At 52.7% G+C, this 23,548-nt stretch overlaps 1 protein-coding gene across 7 annotated transcripts; it reads left to right on the forward strand.

Moving 5' to 3' along the window:
* The first annotated feature begins 580 nt into the window (after positions 1-580).
* On the forward strand, positions 581-23,250 carry MOV10 (Mov10 RISC complex RNA helicase). 7 transcript variants are annotated; one of them, XM_027597082.2, is made up of 22 exons: positions 1,122-1,252; positions 11,481-11,621; positions 12,795-12,874; positions 13,400-13,600; positions 13,932-14,064; positions 14,246-14,504; positions 15,678-15,812; positions 16,444-16,612; positions 17,376-17,530; positions 17,761-17,937; positions 18,051-18,198; positions 18,605-18,763; positions 19,010-19,113; positions 19,295-19,392; positions 19,490-19,706; positions 20,462-20,579; positions 20,789-20,980; positions 21,220-21,294; positions 22,122-22,247; positions 22,332-22,420; positions 22,712-22,833; positions 22,908-23,250. In XM_027597082.2, exons 4-22 carry the CDS (start codon positions 13,517-13,519, stop codon positions 22,997-22,999), a joined length of 2,652 nt encoding a protein of 883 aa, XP_027452883.1. In that variant the 5' UTR covers positions 1,122-1,252; positions 11,481-11,621; positions 12,795-12,874; positions 13,400-13,516; the 3' UTR covers positions 23,000-23,250. The 7 variants fall into 7 exon arrangements, with proteins under 7 accessions (XP_027452835.1, XP_035582895.1, XP_035582896.1 ...); XM_027597034.2 differs by lacking the exons at positions 11,481-11,621; positions 12,795-12,874 and adding an exon at positions 581-698 and having other exon boundaries at positions 1,070-1,252; positions 13,829-14,064; XM_035727002.1 differs by lacking the exons at positions 11,481-11,621; positions 12,795-12,874 and adding an exon at positions 602-698 and having other exon boundaries at positions 1,035-1,252; positions 13,829-14,064.
* Positions 23,251-23,548: the final 298 nt, after the last annotated feature.

Here is a 23,548-nt window from a genome sequence, read left to right on the forward strand (position 1 = left end):
TATATTTGTTTAAAGACATTTTTTTATATAACTTTTATTATCTTTGCCCCATTCTAGTGTGTGTGTGTGTGTGTTTTATTAGGGAGCATAAACAGATGCAGAGGCTTACTTTATGTTTGTCGTGGGAGCCCCACCCCCCCTTAGTTTGTCTTAATAGTCTGTCTTCTGAAGCGCGCTGCTCTTTTTTACTTCTCTTCCTGGTACTGATGCTGTAGCTATTAACCAGTTACTGCCTCACGGAGGAACCTCTTGCTCTCAGGCTGATATTTTGATGACTGGGGCAACCCTTGCTTATATACTCGTAACAATTAAAGAGCAATACAGACTGGAATGCAATTAAGTGCCCAAATACGTAGCTCAAGGGCAGGGATCACCAGCCTTTCCACTAAAACGAAACCTGTGCGGCTGAGAAAAGTAATGACTGTTCGTGCTGGCGGAGCCCCTTGTCCCTCCCTCCCACACGTACACACACCTTTATCTCAGAGACACTTGGTTCTTTCCCCCGAACTTCTTTGGCTCTTATGCCTTCCTCCCTGCGTCTGAAAAGCCCGGGGAGGGAGAATGGGGGAGGGGGGCGTGCCGCGCTTCCGTACTGGTTTCTGTCCCTAGCAGTCTGGGGGAGGTGCTGGATGAGCTTCCCCAGCCCAGCGGCAGCCAACCCAGGTCCCAGTCCCTGCCCTTTGCTCTCCCGCTTTTCAGTAAGTCCCGAGGCCCGGGGGGGTGGGCGTGGGAGTAGCCCCAGCTAAGGCTCGGAAGTCCGCCAGGGCGGCTAGGGGGGCCCCAGGCGGTAGCCACGTTCGGATTCTGGCTCGAAGCCAGGGGAGGGAGCTTGGGGTAAGGGGAGGGCCCTGAGGGAGGGGTCAGACTCCTTAGGAAAGAGTTAATGGGAGGAGGGGGAGGGGATAGGACGGAGAGACCGAAGGGAAGGCTCAGGTAGGAAAAGAACAGAGGAGGGAAGCCTGGTGGGGAGAAGGGAGCCTGCAGAACCAGGGGTCAGAGTTAGGGGGCTTTCCCCTGTTGCACCCGCATCCCAGGGCCGCCAACTTACATCCGCGGCGGCGACTTTCAGTTTCATTTCCACGGACCCTCCTGCCTGGGCCGCAGCCGCCGCCGCGATGCCCAGTAAGTTCAGCTGCCGGCAGCTCCGGGAGACGGGCCAGTGCTTCGAGAGTTTCCTGGTCGATCGGGGACTGGACATGGAGACAGATCGCGAGCGGCTGCGGACCGTTTATAACTGGGATTTCAAGATCAGGTACGGGCCGGCCCACTCCCCGGCCCAGATTCGCGGGCCCAGCTCGCCGCCACGACCCCCGCCGCGGGGCCACCCTTCCCGCCCCGGGGCGCAGAGGGACTCAGCTCCACCAGTGGCGCAAGCCGGTCCCGGGGCGGCGCAGACCTCCCCTCCCGCGCCGTGCCCACGCCCCGCCAGCGCCGCCCGGAGCCCGCCCGCTCTGCCCGGCCGGGCCCCTGCGCCCGGTCCCCGCGCAGAGCCTCCCGCGCAGCCCGCGCCCCCCCTCCCCACCACCACCGGCGGTCCGGGCCGGGGAGCGGGGTCCCGCGCTCACGCGCCGCTCGCGGGGGGAGGACGGGGAGCGCGGGGGGTTGCGCTCGGCGTGGGGGGAGGGGAGCGCGGGAGGGGGGCCCAGGCATCGCGGGACCGCGGGAGGGAGCTGCCTGCCGCTGGCGGCCGGCCCTGGCGCGGGCTCTGCGGGGACCCCCCGCCCCGCTGCCGAGGGGCTGCTGCAGGGGGACTCCGCTATCCCGGGGAGCTGAGCGGGGCTGGGGTCGGAGGGAGAATCTCGGGCAGCTCGGCAAAGAAGAAAAGGTCGCAAACTACGTGCGTACCAAACCTCCATTAGCACCTGTGGCTTCTCCATGGAGACCCAGGGCCAGCCTCCTGGAGGCCCTTCTCCCCCTGTGGCTGCGGGCTGTTTGGTCCCCTTTTCCGGCTAGCATCGAAGTGAAAATCAGACACTTCTCTCTGGCAAACCACAGAATTGTGCTTCAGAAGCACCTATCAGCAGGCTGCAGCCTTGGGCCGAAAACCACGACACGATTTAACAGGGATAAATGTGAAGACTTACACAAATAAATACGGGGTGATGGGGATGTCGGCTTCCTGTCTTTCCTCCTGAAAAACGCTCTGGGTTTTAACAGACCAGAAGGCCGGTGTGGCTGCTAAAAGAGTCAAAGAAGTGGTAGACTGTGTTAATAGAAGTGTGGTTTCGGTTGGGGGAGGACGTAGTGACCAGATCATATCTGGATTTTTTTTTTCCCCCAGTAATGAGTGTCACATTCTAAGAGGGACATTAACAGGCTCGAGCAGCATCTGAGAGAGGGGCAACCATTATGACCTGTTTATGCCCTCACCCTGTGCTGGGCACTGTGGGGAATATAAAGATGAATAATACGTGAGCCCAGGGGAGCCAGAGGCTATAATAAGGCATGGTGTATGCATGCATACAATATACTATCATAAATGGCCAGATAACATGAGGAATATAATAGAGATAAGGAATATACTTCTCTCTGCCAAAGAGAATTAAGGAAAGAGCAGTTACAACTGAGACATTATCAGCCCTTCACATCCCTGAATTCACCTATGTTCACAAAATATAAGTGTAGCTGTGGCTCTGAACACAAGTCAACTACTACTTTTGGCTCTGTTACAGAATGTATTCTTGGATACTTGTTAGACTGGTGGAGAAGACTTTAATAAGACTATTGTAGTAGGGGAAAGCAAGCTTTACTCCCAACACAGCAAAGACAGCTGGGAACTGATAGCCAACAGCAGAGAGATGGGTCAGTGGATGGGACACATTAAGGGGTGGGGGGCAAGGTTGAGGCCTAATCGAGAAGGGGGTTCAGAGGAGCCTGACTAAAGTTTGGTCAAGGAGAGAGTCTTTTTATCAGCTCTAAACCAAAGCTACGCAACATGTTCCAGTCCTGGGGAAAAACAGGCTCTGTCAGACTGCATATACGGAAAACCAGATATAATGCACATCATGAGTGAATTTAAGGGGTTTCAAAAGTAATTTTTACCATATGCATTTTAAGATACCACCCCCTGTAATTATTAGGGAATTTTGTGTTTTCTTATGCAAATAGATACCACTCCTCTGTAATTAGGGAATTCGCTGGAGAAGGTGACCTTGACCTTGGCCTTGGATTTGAAGGCTAGAGGTAGTGTTAATGCTCGGAGGAGGAAGAGAAAAAGCTTCTATGTTGATTCATATTCTGTCATGAGACCCAGTCAAAAAAACCTAAGAGGGGCACCTGGCTGGCTCAGTTGGTAGAGCATGCCACTCTTGATTTCAGGGTCATGAGTTCAAGCCTCATGTTGGATGTAGAGATTACTTAAAAAAAAAAAAAACAACCTTGAGAAATGTGTGCTTGAAAAGAGAGACATTGGAGAGAACAAGATAGTAATCCTTGACTATTTTGAAGACTGTCATGGTGGAGAGGATTATACCTGTCACTGCAGAAGGCAGAACTAGGTTCATTCAACATACCCCCCTCCCCCTCCCCAGGCCTGGTGGCTGGAGATTTCTGTTAGGATTAGAGAATTCACTGCTGCTTCCTCTGGGCCCTCGGAGCTCGTTCTCCACAGCCAGGTTATATAGCCCAATTGCACTGCCTTGTGTTGTGCTGGAGCTAGTATGTGGCCGGCTCCCCAACCAGACTGTCAGATCATCTGAAGGTGGGGACAGGCTTTTGGTCACATAAGCACCTTTCGGCAGTCCCCAGGTAGGTCGTAGGTGCTCTGTAAGTACTGGCAGGATGGAATTGAATTAGTCGAGTTGATCTAGAGTTGATCTCAGAGAATGGGTCACCGGGAGAGCTATAGCAAGTCACCCCCTGGCAGGAATTGTAGGGAGATTTCCTATGGCGGGAGGGGCCAGCTAGGTTATTTCAGGATGTTGTGATGCTCGCTGCCAGGTTGGTCATTATTTAGCAAATAATGTTTAATGAGGCTCTGCGACTGTGCCTGGGTTCCTGCCTCTAATCGTAGTCTAGTGGGGGTTGGGGTGGGGGGGGGGTGACAGATGTGTGGACAAATGAAATAGAGTCCTGCAGGGGCTGGGATAGTGTTTAGATAGCTGGAGTTCAGATCTTGGCTGGGCCATTTACGAGTTTTGCATTGGATTTTTGAACAACTATCTAAATTTTCCTGTTACCGCGCCTAAAAGAATGCCCTTCTCTGAGGGTTGGGTGAGGCCAAAATGAGCTCCCTAGGTAAAAGCCTTTACCTTGCGAAGCCTATTGTGTGGGCTCTGGAAGTGGTAGCTGTCATTACTACAGAGATGGTTGGGAGGCTGTCCTATGGAGGAACGACGGGTGTCACGAGAAGTTTCGTGACAGGAACTTGGGGAGGAGACTCATTCTTTTCTTCAACGAATCTTGGCCGAATACTTCCTGTGAGCAAAGCAAAACTGCATGAGTTGCTGTAGATGCACAGAAGGAACCTGTCTAAGGAAGTCAGCGGCAGTGAAACATCATTATTTAATTACAGTTGTGATAAGTGCTAGGAACAAAAGGTCCAGGACATGATTGGAGTGTGTAACTCGGAGCCTCGACCTGGTCTAGGAATCCGAGGTTTCTGGGAGAAGGTGATGTTGGAACAGAATCTGGAAGGATAAACGGGAGTTCACGGACATAAGGGGGAAGGGGACAGCATTCCAGACCCAGGGGGAGTAGCACCTTCACAAGCTTAGAGTGAACTCCGTGACCGTCACGGGAGGCCAGAGGGGGGGAGGCAGGCGCCCCATGGGGCAGGACCTTGCCGCTGCCAAGAGGCCTTGTTTGTTTGCTTACTTTTAATCTTAACAGAAATAGGAAAGCACAGAAAGTTCAAAGTAGGAGTTGACGGATTCAGGGTTGTAGAAAGATGCTTCTGGCGTGAAGAATGGCTGGGTGGTGAGACCTCTCTTGGCAGTAAAGAATACATTTTGCTTCGGGGCCTGGGATGCCCCGCTTTCACAGAACAATGTGTGTGCTTGAAACAGTAAAGAGTCTCACTCCCTGCCCTCTGATAGTTTTTATTCTGTTCTACTTCAGTTTTATAAAAATCCTGGTCTCATGGGGTGCCTGGGTGGCTCAGTCACTAAGCGTCTGCCTTCGGCTCAGGTCATGATCCCAGGGTCCTGGGATCGAGCCCCGCATCGGGCTCCCTGCTCGGCGGGAGGCCTGCTTCTCCCTCTCCCACCCCTGCTGCTTGTGTTCCTTCTCTTGCTGTGTCTCTCTCTGTCAAATAAATAAATAAATAAATAAAATCTTTAAAAAAATAAAAATAAAAATCCTGGTCTTGACCCACTAATGGGAGTTGCAGCTCACGGTTTGTAAAACACAGAACTAGATGTCCCTTTAAGATCGTTGCCAGATTTGGTATTTTGTTCTGAAATGCCATTCCTCTAGCCGCTTTTCCTGCACTGCATCTAAAAAGATTCATTATTGTTCACCATACAATAACGGGCCAAGGGCAGGGCATTACAGACTGAGGATGCCCACAAGGACAGGAAAGTCTGGAGAGTGATCTAAGTAGTTGGGAATGGCCGAGGTACGGTGGAGGGTTGAGGAGGGATTGACGTGAGGACCTGTGCCTCAGTATCTTCTCTAAAACGGGATAATAATAGTTGCTACCTGGTTGTGAGGATTAAATGAGATCATGCATTCAGGGACTTCAGGAGTGTCCAATAAATGTTGATGGTGTTACTGTGTTTGCATTATCCTTGTTATGCAGAGGATCCAAGTATGCCGTATTTAAAAGGTTGGACTCCATCTTATAGACCGTGGGGTCATGAATGGGGGCCATGATCTGATTTGTGTTTGGTGATAACTCCTGATTTAGGGGAAGAAACCCAAATGACTAACAGACAGAAGGAAAGATCCTCGACTATGTCAGTGATGAGGGAAATGCAGATTTAAGCAAGGTACCATTTTTGTTTGTTTGTTTGTTTGTTTGTTTATCAGATTGTCAAAAGTTGAAAAGATTGAAGATTGCTGGCGTTAGGGTCTGGGAAAAGGGTATTCTCAAATTCTTGTCAGTGATAACGTTGTTTGTACAACCCATTTAGAGGGTTGTTTGGCAGACCTTTCCGAAGTTGTGAAGAGTCATTCTGTTTGATCCGGAAGTTCTGCTTTGAAGGCATTTGTCCCATGAGTCTCCTACAAGAGTTTTTGTGCATGGATGGTTATTATAACATTTGAAATAGGCAAAAATTGTAGGTGCCTAACTGTCTATCACTGGACAAGTAGTGAAACACACCCACCTGCATTCATACCATGCTGTCATTTAGAGCCATCCCAAAGAGCAAGGGGGCTTGGTAAAATGTCCGAGAAGGATGTCCATGGTGGTGAAAGAAGTCTGTTGCAGGAGAGAGTGTGCTGCACACAGGAAGAATTTGTGTGCTTAAAAAAAGTCTTTGGGGCACCTGGGTGGCTTAGTCGGTGGAGTGTCTGACTCATGATCTCAGGTTCTTTTTTTTTTTGAAAGATTTTATTTATTTATTAGAGAGAGAGAGAGCCAGAGAGCGCTAGCAGAGGGAGAGGGAGAAGCAGGCTCCTCCTCACTGAGCAGGGAGCCCGACAGGGGACTCCATCCCAGGACCCTGGGATCATGACCTGAGCCAAAGGCAGATGCTTAACCCACTGAGCCACCCAGGCACACCTGATCTCAGGTGCTGATCTCAGGGTTGTGAGTTCAAGCCCCGCATTCGTTGTGGAGCCTACTTAAAAAAAAAAAAAAAGTCTAGGGGTGCCCGAGTCCTGCGTCAGGTTCCCTGCCTAGCAGGGAGCCTGCTTCTCCCTCTGCCTGCTGCTCCCCCAGCTTGTGCACTCTCTCTCTCTGCCAAATAAATAAATAAAATATTCTTTTAAAAAAGTCTTTATATAAAAAGGTACATACAGAAAAATACACCTCGAACAGTTAAACTGGTAGTTGGGAGTGAGGGCCGTTAATGTTCTGTGTTAGTAAGTTTTTTGATCCTTTGGCTGTCCACCCCATCATTTATCTCTTTATGCGCCCATCCTTACTTCAAACTCCTGTCGGTGTGCCCCCTCTGGGATCATTATAATATATCCTTGTTATTGTGGGTCCCTCCCCCTATCAGTATCCTACCTCCATTTCCATTTCCACTTTCTGCCCCATGCTCAGAAAACTCATGATATCAACCAGGGTGTTCTTTGGGTTGTTTTACTTATAAAGGATCATGCTGGGGCACCTGAGTGGCTCAGTCACTAAGTGCCTGCCCTGGCTCAGGTCATGATCCCAGAGTCCTGGGATGGATCGAGCCCCGAGTCAGGCTCCCTGCTCTGTGGGGAGCTTGCTGCTTCTCCCTCTCCCTCTGCCTGCTGCTCCCCCTGCTTAATGCTCTGTCTGTCTCTCTCAAATAAATAAATAAAAATCTTAAAAATAAATAAATAAAAAGGATCGTGCCATATGCATTTTCCATATCCTGCTTTTCTTACTCAGCAGTACATCACAGAAATCATTCCTGATCATCTGGTAGACCTCTAATACATCGTAGGGATTTTTTTCCCCATTTTATTATGACAAACTTCACACATAAAGAAAAGTTGAAATGATTGTACAGCAAACCCCCATATACCCTCACCTAGATTTCTTAATTAGTATTTTGCACACCTGTCGATCCATCTTAGTATCTTCGATGCATTTCTGAGTAAGTTACAGACTTCAGTGCACCTCACCCCAAACGCTTCAGCATGATTATTATTAACCGTAATAGTTCCAGATTTAAGTAAAACTTAAAGACTGTGAAATGGACACATTTTAACTATATCATTCTATGAGTTTTAACAAATCCATACATCCTGTGTAGTCCCTATCAAGACATAGAACATGACATCACCCCCAAAAGTTCTCTCATCTTTCCTGGTTGGTCTTCACCCTTACCCACCCAGAGGAGACCACTGCTGATTTTTTTTTTTTTTTTTTTTTTTTGAGATTGTGCTTGTCTGGAACTTCATTTAAGAATCAAGAGGTATGCATGCACTCTTGGGTTTTTTTGTTTTGTTTTTGTAAAGATTTTATTTACTTGAGAAGGGGGGCAGAGGGGGAGACAGAGAGAGAATTCCCAGCAGACTTCCCGCTGAGCCCACCATTGGATCTAACAACCCTGAAATCATGACCTGAGCTGAAACCAAGAGTCAGACGCTTAACCAACTTCGCCACCCAGGTGCCCCAGGTATGCACTCTTGTGAAAGCCACCTTTCACTCAGCATAATGTTTTGTTTGTTTTAAGTAAACTCTACTGCAAACGTGGGGTGCAAACTCATGACCCCAAGGTAGAGAGTCCGCCTGCCTACTCAAATCAACTGAGCCCTCCTGGTTGAGATTCATCCATGTTGTGTTCATCGGTAGTTTCTTTTTATCACTGAGTATTACACTACATCTGAATACAAATCAGTTTATCTGTTCTTCTGTTCATGAACATTGCTCTGGGTTTGGGGCCATGTTGAATAAAATCTCTGTGAACATTCCTGTACATTTCACTTGGGGATATACCTGGGAGGAGAGTTGCTGGGTCACAGGGTTAATATGTGTTTATTTTTATTTTTAAATCTTAGGCAAGTTGCTTGACCTCTTTCTTGGTGGTTGGCAGCTGGACTCATCCTCTGTTGTGACCTTGTCTAGGATGAGGCTGCTCAGCCTTCCCTAGTTCCTGCCGGTTTCCTGAGCCCATTTCTCAACTTCCCTGCAACTTATTGATAATAGCTCTTATCACTTAAGTCAGCCTTAGTTTATTCTTTTTGGTTATAACTAATATTTCCAAATGTACATAGTCATCTAAAAGTAGTGTGACCGGGTCATGGTCTTCATTTTACTTCCTTTCCACTACCTGCCTTCCTTTATATATATTATATTTATCTATATGTGTACTTATTATATGTATATTCATATATTATTATATATGTGTCCAAGTTTGGACAGTATGTGTGAAGGATTATATAAGTTATATATTTATTATATTTATAATGGTATGTAATACTATTATATAATTATATTATATATGTCCAAGTTTGGACCATGTATATAACTTGACGTGTAACACCCCAGGCCCCTGCCCAGCAGAGTGCTCTATGCCAGCCAATGGTTGAGTGTTTGCAATGTCATCTGTTCTGTCTATAAAAGCATAGTCTGAAATTATTTGATAATCCTTTCGCTCATTCTCCCAGCAAGTATTTATTGGATAAATACCAGTACTAGCTCTGTACTAGGTGTTATGGTTGCATTATTTAATGAATTTTTATTGCACCCGTAATGTTCTTTTCGTTAAAAATCAGAACACTGGGACATATGTTTAGTTTGACATGAAACGGCGTGTTTTTCCAAAGGGATTGTACCAGTTTATACTCTGACGATGCAGGAGTGTTCTGGTGTGTCCGTGTCCTCGGCAGCATTTGGTGTTGTCAGGCTTTTAATTTCAGCCATCTGGGTAGGTGTGATGTGTTCTTTTTCACCGCTGCCTACTATTCCATGCTATAGGCATTGGCGATTTATTCAGCCGTCTCCCTGTTGATGGGCACTTTTTTTGTTTCCAGTTTTCGACCACTGTGAATAAATCTGCAGTAAGCATCCTCACTTTACATTATGTTCATTACTTTACATTTGTTTTACATCTTAAATATTGTTGGATCAGATCCTTAGGCACTGTTCTTTCTATGGGATGCCCTCCCAGGAATGTGATTTCCTGAGTTAAAGGATACCTGTATTTCAGATGTTCAGAGACGTTGCCAGATTGTTTCCCGAAAGGTTGTTGTACTCCACCTTTCTACCAGCAATGTTCAACAGCCCACTTCTGCACATATGCCCAAGAGTAACACATGCTCTATTTTCCACTTTTGTTGGTCTAATGGAAGTAAAATGGTGTCTCAGTGTGACTGTAATTTGCATTTCTCTGCCTTTGGAACATCTTTTCATCTGGTCATCTGGATGTGTTCATCTGTTTTCCTAGACATGTAGGTGCCTAGATGTAGAATACAACAATTGGGACTTTTTTTTCCACAAGTATGTACTAAGTTTCTGATGGAAAAAAATTTTTTTTGTTACGGCTGTCGCCTTAGACCAGGGGTAGGGGAATTTGAGGAGTAGTAGGTAATAGACATGGGGAGTAATTTTGAGAAATAGTTAGATGGTAGTACCCAAGGCAGAAGTGAAGTTGCAAAACTTGCAAAGTTGAGTTCCTCCTGCTCTTGGGCCCATGCGGAAGTTTCCAAAAATAGGTTTCACATTCAAATTTTGATTTGGGTTTCTCTCTCTCTCTCTCTCTTTTTAAGATTCATTTATTTGAGAGAGAGAGAGTGTGTGTGTGTGAGTGGGGAGAGGGGGCTTAGGGGAAGCAGACTCCCCATTGAGCGGGGAGCCTGACATACGGGGCTCCATCTCCGGAGCAGGAGATCATGACCTGAGCTGAAACCAAGAGTCGGACGGCCAACCAACTGAGCCACCCAGGCACCCTGATTTGGGCTTCTCTTAAAAGCCAAAAGATCTGGCCATCTTGGGCTTCCATTCCCTGCCGGCCACAGCTGTCTGGAGATGAGTAGCAAGGAGTACCCCCCCGCCAAGACAGGGCATGCGCTCTCAGGTTTGCTCAGCCCCCTCAGAGCCCTGTTTGCTCCCCAGCACTAAGCTGAGAGCTGGCTGCATCTCAAAGCACCTGCACTGTTTCCTTAAGTGGAGTTATGAGGGACGTGAGTCCTTCCACTGATGGCTCAGAAATGGGACCATGCAGGTGCCAGAGAGGGCACAGGTATGGAACATGCCCGTGGAACCTGGCTTCTGTTGCCATTTGAGTTTGTGCTCCATCTGTGGAACTTACCGAGGGGCCCTGGTGAATAACAGTGACACCTCCTGATTTCTGTCCCTTTGCGACTGGACCTCTCGGCGGCAGCGTTTGAGCCTGATACCTGATGTGGAGACTTCCTGCTGATTCTCCTCCCTCTCTTAGGAAGTTTTCTCCTCCTCCCTGGGTTGTCCTGGTCGCGACTCTTCTCAGACAACTCACTGCCTGGGGAGATCCCATACACCTCCATGGTTGTAAGGACCACCGAGGACTCCTGAGTGTTAGGCCAGACTCAGGCTTGACTTTGGCCTGAGTTCTCAGTTTCCGACTCCTGGAGCCAGCCGCCTCTGGACCAGAGGAATCTCGAACTGAACATGTCCAAATCCAAACATCATGGCCGGCCCTCCAGCCTCCTTCTTCTCCTCCTCCTGTCTTTACCTCTATCTCAGGAATGGTCCCGGAAGCCAAGCCGTGGATTTGAGCACTGTCTGGACGCCTCCCTCTTCCCCTGCTTCCATTCCCCCCTCCTGTTAATCACCAGATTCTGCTGATTTTACATTCTGAATATTATCAGATCTGGCCCCTCTTCTGTCCTCACCACCACCTCGTTCAGGCCCTTGTCATCTTTTAATTGGACTGTTGCAATGGCCTTTTTCTAACTGGTGTCCCTGCCTACAGTCTTGCCTCCAGCAAATCCATCCTCCAATCCTGATGCCAGAGTGATCTGAAATGCACATAAGATCTTGCCACTCCCCTGCTTAAAACCCACCACCCGCGGGTGTTCTGTAACCGCAGTGTAGCTTCTGCCGTGGGCTGAAAGTAAGTTGTTGCTACTCCTACTACCACTGCTACTCTTAGTACTACTATTACTACTAATATGAATACTAATAATAGTAAGTAACATTTACTGAGCATTTTCTGTTATGTTCTCGAAATGACTTACTATCTTTTTGAAACAAATCAGAGCTGATTCAAAGTTTTCCGAATAGTATGAGTCTCATTTGCTTGGGGTGAGAAGGGAGAGGGGCAGAGTGACAGGCAGGGGGCACCAGGGAATGGTGCGGACCATAAATGATCTCGTTACACGCTAGTGAGTGACCATGCTGCTTTAGCCTTCCAAGTTAAATAGGGATTGCCATGGTTCTTACGAACGAATTTGCTTGCGTTCCCTAGAACGCACCGAGGGAGGGTGGTCAGCTGTCCAGATCTTGGATGTGTCACATGTGGGGATGCCCCCCAGCTCCTGGTTGTCAGGAAAGGAGGGGAAGGGTCAAGTCTAGGCTTCCTGGCCTGGCATGCCAACCTGTGTGACCTGGTCCCTGCCCACCTCTGCTGCCTCCCACCACGCCCGCCCCGCCCTTTTCACCGTAGTGCCCCCCGGCTGTGTGTAATACTAATCGTAGCACACCTTACGGAGATCTCCTTATGTGCCAGGCGCTGGGCTAGATGGACACCGCAGCGCCCGTCCCTCAGGCAACCCTCATAGCAACCCCGCCAGGTAACTTGTCCTTATCCCTGTTCCATAGGGGAGGAAAGTGAGACTCCCAAGAAGTGACGTAGCCCGAGGTGACCCAGCCAGGGGCCGAGTGGGAGGTCCCGCCTGACCCCCTGCACCTGTTCTTGCATAGCCCTCCACCTGGGCTCACACTTCACGCTCCGAGCTCTTGTGCCTGGTTGACACCCATTCATTCCTCAGGACTCAGTTCAGACCGCTGTCCCCGGGAAGCCTTCGTGGCCAGCCTGGCTCCGTGCCCCTCCCTGGCTGCGCCCCCGGCAGCAATGCCGGAATCCATGTGTTCAGTCTGTGCTGGGCTCCTCGAGGCAGGCCTGGGTCTCCTGCCTCATTGAACCCTCCCCCGCCCCAGGGCCTAGCGCAGGGTCTGGCACATAACAGGTCTCTGTAAGTGTTGAGTTGACTAAACTGAATTCCAGGCACTAAACCTTGAGTTTATTGTCCTTCTGACCAGTTTTCCCTGTCTTCACCTTCTCTAGGCACAAAACCAAGCTATTTGATCTCTGGAGAAGGATCCTTTCCCTTCCTGCTTGGGTCCACCTGCACCCTTTGACTTCAGGTGGAAACTGCTGTCTGATCAGCCACCTTGTCCACACACCATGGACATCTGTGCTCTCTCTGACCCCTCTCTCCCTCCTCACCGTCAGGCAGGACCCCAGGTCCACCCCTCTGAATCAACTCACTCAGCTTCCCCTTAGCCCTAGCTCTTTCCGCTGGGTTGTTGCTATCTTTTTTTTTTTTGGCACCCCACCCCCCAATCTTCATTTCTTTGTCTCTCTTCCCTTAGTCCTCCAAATCACCAGCCCAGTCCTGGGCTTTCCTCCTCAGAAATGCACACTCTACAACCTGCTGTTTTAAAACAATCATATTTTGTCTTGGGAAGTCCTATTGAATTCCCTGAAAACATTAAAAATTCCTATGACCCCGGCCTGAGTCTCTGTCCCTGGGTCCTGTCCTGTTCCGCAGCAGGGCTGGTGTGTCCCACACAGAGCGACCCGCAGACAGCGTCCCCTTCTGCCCCCCCCCCCAAAACCACCGGCAGCCCTGCCTTCCCTCACTTCCCAGTCTCCTCTGCTTCCGGCAGCTTTGGGACCCCTGCCCCTGGCTTCTCCTCCATGCTGTATGGAATGAAGATTGCAAATCTGGCCTACGTCACCAAGACTCGGGTCAGGTTCTTCAGACTCGACCGCTGGGCCAACGTATGGTTCCCAGAAAAGAGGAGAGTGAAGCTGGGGTCAGACATCAGCAAACACAAGTCACTGCTAGCCAAGATCTTCTACGACAGGTATGTGGGTGTGGGTGTTGGTGGGGGAAGCTGTCTGGCTGATGGAAGAGTGGGTGGCCTCAGTTTGGGGTAAAGCCCCCTCCTTCAAGAAGTGGGGGAAGGGTAGGGAAGGAGCTAGTCGGTCTGGGGAGAGGCGGTGGGGTTCCTGAGCTCAGCGGGCACTTCGCCAGCCTCCCCTGTTCTAGGCCCCTCCTGTCCCAGCCCCGCCTTGACTCCCGCTCTCCCCAGGGATGAGTATCTTCACGGGAAACATGGGGTGGACGTGGAAGTCCAGGGGCCCCATGAAGCCCGAGATGGGCAGCTCCTTATCCGCCTGGATTTGAACCGCAAGGAGGTGCTGACCCTGAGGCTTCGGAACGGAGGAACCCAGCCTGTCACCCTCACTCACCTCTTCCCACTCTGCCGGACCCCCCAGTTTGCCTTCTACAATGGAGACCAGGAGCTGCCCTGCCCACTGGGCCCCGGTGAGTGGGTTTCCACAGGAAAGAGCCTTTGGTGGACAGGGGCTTGCCCTGGGAAGAGTTGGTGCCTCTGGAAACACGCTCTTGCTGTCCCTCTGTTGGGTGGGGGGGCTCCTACCCTGGGCTGTGGCTGCTGGGGGAGCATCCCTCCCCTGTCCCGTCTAACTCTGCTGTCCTCCCTCAGGCGAGTGCTACGAGCTCCATGTCCATTGCAAGACCAGCTTTGTGGGCTACTTCCCGGCCACAGTGCTCTGGGAGCTGCTGGGCCCCGGGGAGCCGGGTTCAGAAGGAGCTGGTACTTTCTACATCGCCCGATTCTTGGCCGCCGTTGCCCACAGTCCCCTGGCTGCACAGCTGAAGCCCACGACTCCCTTCAAGCGGACCCGGATCACTGGAAACCCTGTAGTGACCAGCCGGATAGAGGAAGGAGAGAGACCTGATCGGTAACTCCTTTTCCCTCCAACCTAGTCCAGCCCAGAGCCCAAGCCGGGGCCCCTTTCCCAAGTGAGTTTGTAACTCCTCCGGGCCTCAGAGACCTTTTCTGTTGGGGAAGAAAGTTGCAGGTAACTGAAAAAATGCTAAGCATTTTCGATCGTATGATAGATTGTCAGGCAGCTTGTGGTAGACCTCTCTCTCTCTCCTTTTTACAGATTTATGGAGATAATTCACATACCATACAATTCACCCATTTAAAGTATACAATTTAGATTCTCAGTATATTCACAGATACAGGCAACTATCACCATGATCCGTTTTAGAACACTTAATCACCCACAAAGGAACCCATGCCCTTTAGCTGCCACCCCCTTTGCTCCCCATTCCTCCCAGCCCTGAGCAACCACGCATCTGCCTTCTGTGTCTATAGATTTGCCTATGTGGACATTCCATGAGTGGAATCCTATAATTTGTGTAGACATCTTTTTTTGACATAGCTAGAGGTTTACAAGATAACTGAGCTAGAAAAGCAAACTGTAAGCAGTCGAGCTCTTTTTGTTAAAACTATATGTATGTAATACAAATTGGCAAAGTCTAGAAGTTTACCTACCAAAGAGTTAAATGTTGGTTATCCCTGGATAATGAGAATGTTACTTATTTACTCATTTATTAGCTATTTTCTGATTACTTACACCCATACTATTTACATACATGTGTCTTAACATATGTGGGTTTTGTTGTTTGTTTTTTTTTTTAAGATTTTATTTATTTGACAGAGACAGAGAGAGAGCACACAAGCAGGGGGAGCAGCAGGCAGAGGGAGAGGGAGAAGCAGCTCTCCTCTGAGCAGGGAGCCCGATTCGGGACTCGATCCCAGCATCCTGGGATCATGACCCGAGCCGAAGGCAGACGCTTAACTGACTGAGCCACCCAGGCGCCCCCATGTGTGTTTTTTGAATGTTTGCAAGTATGATGCGTTCCAAAATGAGAATGGTCCAGCCTTGGGATGAGCAGCTTCATCGGGTAGTGAGTTCTGCCTCCTTGGGCAAAAGCTGCTGACCCCCTTCAGCAATAGTTTTCTAGAAGGGCTTCTTGCATCTGCCGGGGAGGGGCCTTCTCCACCTCTCTGAAGGGGAGAGAGCTCTGAATTTGTGGTCACTTTGCTTCCCCCACTCTTACAGCGCTAAGGGCTATGACCTGGAGCTGAGTATGGCACTGGGCACATACTACCCACCCCCTCGCCTCCGGCAGCTGCTCCCCGTCCTTCTTCAGGGGACAAGTATCTTCACTGCCCCAAAGGAGATTGCGGAGATCAAGTAAGAGCCACCCTCCTGCCCCCCTCGTGCGGCTTTCCATGTCTCTTCGCCCTGCCCCATGGCTCTGTCCTCAGCCTCCTGTGCGCCTTCATTCCTGTACTGAGCAGGCACCGCGTGCCAGGCACTGTTCAAGGTGAACCATTCACATGAGGGCCTTGTCCATGGCAGTGGGGGAAAATGAGCATCTATCTCATGGTTTCATGTAGTGCTGAGGGCTATGAAGAACGCCGGTAAAGCTGCACTTTCAGATAAGGGGACGGGGTGTGCTGTCTTGCGGAGGGCAGTTAGTGCTGTCCTCTTTGAGAAGGTGATATTTGAGCAGAGAATGACATTTGAATGAGGCGAGGGCATATGTCACAGGAGCATCTTGGCGGGAGAATGTTCCAGGCCCTAGGATCCGTGGTGCAGATGCCAAGTCGGGTGTGAGGTGGGGGCAGGGGTGTCGGAAGGAAGGAGTGGAGAGCCAGGGCTCTGTGCTCCGAGGCCTCTGAGCCCCACCCGCTTCTCTGCCCTTCTAGTCTTCTCTGATTCCTGGTGCTTTCAGGGCCCCAGAGCTGGGAGGGTGGCTGCTCCCGCGCACTGGGGTTGCCTGACCCGTCCTGTTCTCCTCTCTACCCACCCGTCACGCCAGGGCCCAGCTGGAGACAGGCCTGCAGTGGAGGAACTACGAGGTGAAGCTCCGGCTCCTGCTGCACCTGGAGGAGCTGCAGATGGAGCATGACATCCGCCACTATGACCTGGAGTCGGTGCCCATGACCTGGGACCCCGCAGACCAGAACCCCAGGCTGCTCACCCTGGAGGTCGGGGCTCGGATCTGGTGCAGGGAGGGCGGGCTCACGTCAGCCAGCCCGTAGGCTGAGGGGGGAACCCTGTTCCTGCCCCCAGAGAGCTCAGCAAGGAGCAGAGTAGTCCTCCTCTGCCCCAGATGGGTGTCGGAGCAGGGCAACAGGGAGGGAGGGCCTGGGTTTTAGTCCACACAGGGCTACTGCTAGCTCTGTGGCCTTGGGCAAGTCCCGCGCTCTCTCTGGACCTTAGTTCCCTTATCTAAAAAGTACAGAGCTGGGCTAGATAATTCTTAGATCCCTTTCCAGCTCTCATATGTCGAGTGTCGTATGCATAAGCCCACAGTAACACATGAGCATAGAGTCCTGCACACAGGCGCCGAGGAGGACACCAGCTAAGAGAGGCAGGGGCTAGGGATGAGCAGGGAAAGATTCCTGCAGTAGCTTGAGTTTTGAGCAAGATTTCAAGGGCAGAGGAGGATCCGAGTTGGCCAAGAGGGCAAACGGATGGGCTGGGAATCTGGCTCTCAAGTCCTGAAATTGTTCAGGGAGCGTTCCCAGCACAGCATCTCTATGCAGTTGGGGCAGACTTGTCTCTTTGCTCCTCCGCTGACTTCTGCCCTGGCAGGTGGAAGAGGAAAACAGCAAAGCTCCCTGGGTCTTGGGATAGAAGGACACCACCTCAGTCCTTGTCCCTCAGAGGAGGTGTGAAGAGCCGGGCGGTTGGGCCCTCCAGTAGCCATCCCTGGGATAGAAGCTTGCTTGTGTCCACACCCCACAGGTTCCTGGGGTGACCGAGAGCCGCCCCTCAGTGCTACGGGGTGACCACCTGTTCGCACTTCTGTCCTCTGAGACCCATCAGGAGGACCCTGTCACCTACAAGGGCTTTGTACATAAGGTGGAATTGGACCGTGTCAAGCTGAGCTTTTCCACGAGGTGGGTGTTGGGGGACCCATGAGCTGCTAGAAGGGTGTATAGATACTTCTTAGGCCAGAGCAGCAGATGTGTTTCTCCCTGAGATGTGTAGGGCCCCAGGGACAGAGCTTTTCTTCAGGGGGAGCCCCGAGATGCCTCAGTAGCAGCTTCTGCTGGTGGGACTGGACATCAGGGTAGATGCAGAGTCCTGGCCCTAACTGGAGCTCTTTCCCCCCTCTCCTTTCCCAAAGCCTCCTGAGCCGCTTTGTGGATGGGCTGACCTTCAAGGTGAACTTTACCTTCAACCGCCAGCCCCTGCGGGTGCAGCACCGCGCCCTGGAGCTCACGGGGCACTGGCCGCTGTGGCCCATGCTCTTTCCCGTGGCCTCCCGTGGGGTCCCGCTGCTGCCCTCAGATGTGAAGCTCAAGTGAGACCGGGCAGGGGTGCTCTGGGGCTACTTGGAGTTGGGGGGCACTGGGGATGGAGTCGGGGAAGCCTCTGGGACACCAGGTGACATCCTGTTTCGGGCCCCTCTGCCAGGCTATACGACCGCAGTCTGGAGTCGAACCCTGAGCAGCTGCAGGCCATGAAGTACATTGTCATGGGTACCACCCGTCCAGCCCCCTACATCATCTTTGGGCCTCCGGGCACTGGCAAGACTGTCACCCTAGTGGAAGCCATCAAGCAGGTGGGGCCTTGAGCATAGACCCAGGGCCTACGCTGAGTCCCCCGGGGACCAAGCAGCTCCCAGATGCTGGGCGCCTCCAGCTCCCTGATCACCCCCAGGCTGGCCTCGAGTCCGTGTGGCCGCTGAGCATTGTTGGGCAGGGTGGGTCCTGCACGACTCGGGAGTCACCAGTCATGTTTCGGCCATCATAGACTCGAATGTTTACTACACAAGGTTTCCAGCAGTAAAATGCGTACTTGGACTGGGGGGCGGGGGGTGGTCAGAACTTGCCTTTTGTGTCACTGCTTCCCTCAGGTCTGGGACACAAATGCCACCCTGTGCCAACATGAGGCACAACCAAGTCTCTCCCCTACCCCTCCTGGAGCCAAAGAAGCTGCTTCCCACACTGTGCTTATCCCCACCCCAGGTGGTGAAACACTTGCCCAAAGCCCACATCCTGGCCTGCGCTCCGTCCAACTCAGGGGCTGACCTCCTCTGTCAGCGGCTCCGGGTCCACCTGCCCAGATCCATCTACCGCCTCCTGGCCCCCAGCAGGGACATTCGCATGGTGCCCGAGGACATCAAGGTATCTGGAGAAGTGTGCAGGGCTGAGGGATGGTGGGTGCTGGGAGGTTCAGGGTAGATGCTGGGGCCAGGAAATGAGGTTATTACCTGGATTCTGATAACTCGCTGCAGGAGCTTGGGTGGGTCGGGACCCCTCTCTGGCCTTCCATTTCCCTGTGTGGGCAGTGAGAGGTGGAGAAAATTGCCTGGGAGACCCAGAGTGAGGGTGAGGATGGGTGGAGCTGGCTGACCCCCCCCCCCTCCACAGCCCTGCTGTAACTGGGATGCAAAGAAGGGGGATTACGTGTTTCCCGCCAAGAAGAAGCTGCAGGAATATCGTGTCTTGATTACCACCCTCATCACGGCCAGCAGGTGGGAAGCGTGTGTGCGCATGCGTGTATGTGTGTGTGTCAGTCGTGTGTGGAAGTAAGGAGGTAGCGGGGCTGGGGAAGAATGGTGCCTGGCAGTGGGGTGAGGGGCCAGCCCGGGTGGGCATTCAGGTTTGCTGGTCAGGTGCCCGGATATGACCCCTGCCCGGCCTGACGCTCCCCAGGTTGGTCTCAGCTCAGTTTCCCATCGATCACTTCACACACATCTTCATCGACGAGGCCGGCCACTCCATGGAGCCCGAGAGTCTGGTGGCCATAGCAGGTGAGGGGTTCAGGGTGGGCTGCGTGTGTACCGCCCTGCATGGGGTTGGGGGAGGTCCCGCTGCTTAACTTTCTCCCCACGGCACCCCGCCTCTCAGGGCTGATGGAAGTCAAGGAAACAGACAATCCAGGAGGGCAGCTGGTGCTGGCAGGAGACCCTAGGCAGCTGGGGCCCGTGCTGCGCTCCCCGCTGACCCAGAAGCATGGGCTGGGGTACTCACTGCTGGAGCGGCTGCTGACCTACAACGCCCTATACAAGAAGGGCTCCAATGGCTATAACCCCCAGTTCATAACCAAGCTGCTGCGCAACTACAGGTAGCCCCGCCCCCTCGCCGTGCCTTCACCCGCCCCACGCAGCCCCCCCCCCCACCCCGCCCACGGCTCCATCCTGCGGTCCTGCTGCTCCGAGGTTATGGGATCTCCACTCCAGCCCCATCACTGCTGCTCATGGTCTCTGGCCTTGCAAGTGGCTTCACTTCAGAGCGGTTTGCTTAGTTGTGTGTTGCAGGATTGTCTGGTCTCCCGGCAGTCCGAGGAGAAATCAGCAAAATTGGGACAAGGCAGTTTTTCATAAACCTAATTGTTATTCAAATTAAAGAGCTGTATGTCTGCTTTAGTCAAGGAATTCATGGACCTAAAATGCTCAGCTGAATTCCTAAGTTCGGAGTTCCTCAGATTAAGTCCCACTTACAAGTTCAGTCGGCCTTAGCTGTCGTGTTATTACTTCTGCTTTTAGCGTTAACACGTTATTTCGTCAGATAATGGCAACAGTAGGTGATCGGTGTTTTTGTACTGTCTTCCCTTGGCAAAATTGAAACCTGAGGATGGGTTCCCCCTTTCTTGTGTTTTCCTTTTAAATTTGGCCCATGAAATCCACGGGCCAGATGCTCTCAGGAACCCCGTTGGGTTCTGCCTCGTGCAGTTGAGCGCCTAGCGGGGCACCGTAGCTCAGCAGGTCTGCCGTCCAGGGGGTGGGCGACAGGAGGATGATGTGTGTGGACCCAGAGCAGGTAGAGCAGGGGGAACCCCGAGGGAGGGGCAGAAGTAATCTTCCTCCTCCTGCCTCCCAGGTCCCACCCCACCATCCTGGATATCCCTAACCAACTCTATTATGAAGGGGAGCTGCAGGCCTGTGCGGACGTTGTGGACCGAGAGCGCTTCTGCCGCTGGGAGGGTCTGCCTCGACAGGTGAGGCTAAACAGGGCCGGGGCTCAAGCTGCCGCCCCTGTACCCCAGCTTCCCTCCTACTGAAGGTGCAAGGTAGGAGGCGGCTCTGAGTGGAAGTCACAGGCTTTGTCACCTTGGCCTGGGATCCCACATTCCCTGCATGGGTGTGGGGGTGGGAGGGAAGGGAGACGGGAGGTCTGGCTGAAGGTTTCCCCTGACCCCCTATCCAGGGCTTTCCCATCATCTTTCATGGCGTAATGGGCAAGGATGAGCGTGAGGGCAATAGCCCATCATTCTTCAACCCAGAAGAGGCTGCCACAGTGACCTCCTACCTGAAGCTGCTCCTGGCCCCCTCCTCCAAGAAGGGCAAAGCCCGCCTGAGCCCCCGAAGCGTGGGTGTCATCTCTCCATATCGGAAGCAGGTCAGGCCCTCAGTTCCCATCGAGGGTGGGACATCCCCCTTCCAGATGGTACCTCCTTCGTAGCCAGACCACTAGGTGGAGGTTCCAGGAGCTCAGGCCTCTGCTGGCCCCGTATCTCAGAAGAGCTCAGAGGTCAGCTGTCCCTGCCTCTTTGCCCCCCAGCTCTCTGGCCACCTGCCTGGCTCCCTTTTGCACTGGGGTAATGGAATAAGAGAAGGGCACCTGTCCCCATCTTCCAGGTGGAAAAAATCCGTCATTGCATCACCAAACTTGACAAGGAGCTTCGGGGACTGGATGACATCAAAGACTTGAAGGTGACACTCACCGCTGTTTCACACTCCCCGCACTTCCCTCCACTTCCAGAGACCTCCCCAAGGTGCCCCACGCTCACTGCCTGAGACACAGTGGGGCTGTCCCTAGCCCTCCCTCCTGCAGATCCCGGCTTGTCCGCTTGTCCTTCCGGGCCGGGACCAAGAAGCACCCCACCAGATTCTTGATTCTTATCCACCAGGCCGTTTTACGGCCTCTGCCCTGAGGATGAAGTCCGAACTCCCAGCCTGCCTGACCCATCATGTGATAGTGTCCCTGCTCACCCTTCCCACCCTCTGAGTCATTCAGTGCTTGGACTCTCACGTGGTGGTTCTCACCATTGCCTGCAGATAAGAATCACCTGGAAAGCTTTTAGCGCGCCTGCTGCCAGAGCCCCACCCGGTGGGTTGGCACAGCTACCTGGGGCCAGAACCAGGGCATCGCTATTTTTGTAGGGCTCCTCAGGTGATCTAGCGTGCAGCCGGGGTTTGCTCTCTGGTTTAAAGGCCTCCAGTTTGTCTTTAACAAGTACTTAGTGATTGTCTTTCTGCAAGTTTGAAAACCACTGCTCTGAGTTACCAAGTCCTTGCCACCGTGTTTTCTTGGCTGAGAACCCTTTCTAGCCCGCACCCCCCCCTTACCTGGATTCCCCCTTCAGGTGTCAGCTTCCAGGGCAATCTTCCCATTCTCTTTCCTGCCCACTCCCTCCACTGCAACAAATGCCCGGGGACTTCCCTGCACCGGCCTTGGAGCTCGAGCTCCCCGAGGCAGGGTGCACCCCTCTGCTTCCCCTGTGAGCCCCGCGCTGCAGGCCCTGTCTCTCACCCTCCAGGTGGGCTCCGTGGAAGAGTTCCAAGGCCAAGAGCGCAGCGTCATCCTCATTTCCACCGTCCGGAGCAGCCAGAGCTTTGTGCAGCTGGATCTGGACTTTAACCTGGGTTTCCTTAAGAACCCCAAGGTTTGAGGGCTGGTGGCCGGTTTGAGGAATTCTTCCTTCCTTAAGGTCCTTCCCTCCCATGACCCTAGCACTCCTTCCTTCCAGAGGTTCAACGTGGCTGTGACCCGGGCCAAGGCTTTGCTCATCGTGGTGGGCAACCCGCTCCTCCTGGGCCATGACCCTGACTGGAAAGTGTGAGCATTCCCACCCCCATAATCCCTCTGGGTAGCCACAACCCCCAACCTGGGGCAGGTGCAGCTAGATTAAGCACCTCCTTGTGGCTCAGTTAATCCGCAGGTCTGTTCAGTGGGTTCGTCTGTTCGTCCTCACAATACCCCCATTTAAGTTACCTGGCAGAGGATAAGCAACTGGCCCAGAGGCACAGGCCGGTGTAGCAGGACCAAGGCCTAGCCTCCAGCCTCTAACGGCGCTCTTCGGCCAGGCCTGCGCAGCTCTGTGTGTGTGAATGTCCCTGTACCCCACAGATTCCTGGAGTTCTGTAAAGAAAACGGGGGGTACACCGGGTGCCCCTTCCCTGCCAAACTGGACCTGCAGCAGGGACAGAACTTGCTCCAAGGCCTGAGCAAGCTCAGGCCCTCTACCTCAGGTATGGCTGGGCCAGGTAGGGGACAGCACTAGGGGAGAAGGTAAGGAAGACAGGCTCACCTCTTTTCTTTCTAGGGCCCCAAGGTCACGACTACCTCCCCCAGGAGCGGGAGGGAGAAGATGGCCTGTCCCTGCAAGTAGAGCCAGAGTGGAGGAATGAGCTCTGAAGACACAGCAGACCGCCTTCTCACACCAGCCAAGCCTTAACCGCCCACCCGACCCTGAACCAGAACCCAGCCTGAACCAGAGCCCAGCCGAGCTGCCCCTCCACGGGACAGGAAGGCTGGGGGAGGGAGTTTACAACCCAAGCCATTCCAGCCCCTCCCCTGCTGGGGAGAATGACACATCAAGCTGCTAACAATTGGGGGTAGGGGGAGGAAGAAAAACTGAAAACAAAATCTTGTTCTATGCAAAAGCCTCCTTGTCTCCTCAGCTTGGCCCCCTCTGGCCTTGTGGCCTTCCTGAGCTCCCAGGCAGAGCCCAGATGGGAGGGTGGGACTGTCACACGCTGCCCAGGGCCATACCCGTCCCGGCCAGAGAGGAACCCAGCCCCCAGGTCCAGGGGGAGGAAACCCAGTGGGAGGTGGCAAGGAAGCCACCCACAGGCTTCTAAGTTTAGCCCCTGCTGCAGACCACTCCCCTCACCCGCCTCCAAGGCCCAGAGCCAGGCATGACCTCATCCTTTGCTCCAAGACTCCACCCTGCCTGCCCGGGAG

The sequence above is a fragment of the Zalophus californianus genome, chromosome 4 (genome assembly GCF_009762305.2).
Source record: "Zalophus californianus isolate mZalCal1 chromosome 4, mZalCal1.pri.v2, whole genome shotgun sequence".
Taxonomy (NCBI): domain Eukaryota; kingdom Metazoa; phylum Chordata; class Mammalia; order Carnivora; family Otariidae; genus Zalophus; species Zalophus californianus.

Bases quoted from the DNA above. Each gene is read 5' to 3' on its own strand.
- MOV10 (XM_035727002.1), top strand. From the start codon at position 630: ATGAGCTTCCCCAGCCCAGCGGCAGCCAACCCAGGTCCCAGTCCCTGC. The intron at 18,199-18,604 runs GTGGGGCCTTGA...TCCCCACCCCAG, and splicing joins TAGTGGAAGCCATCAAGCAG to GTGGTGAAACACTTGCCCAA. The intron at 21,295-22,121 runs GTGACACTCACC...CTCACCCTCCAG, and splicing joins ATGACATCAAAGACTTGAAG to GTGGGCTCCGTGGAAGAGTT.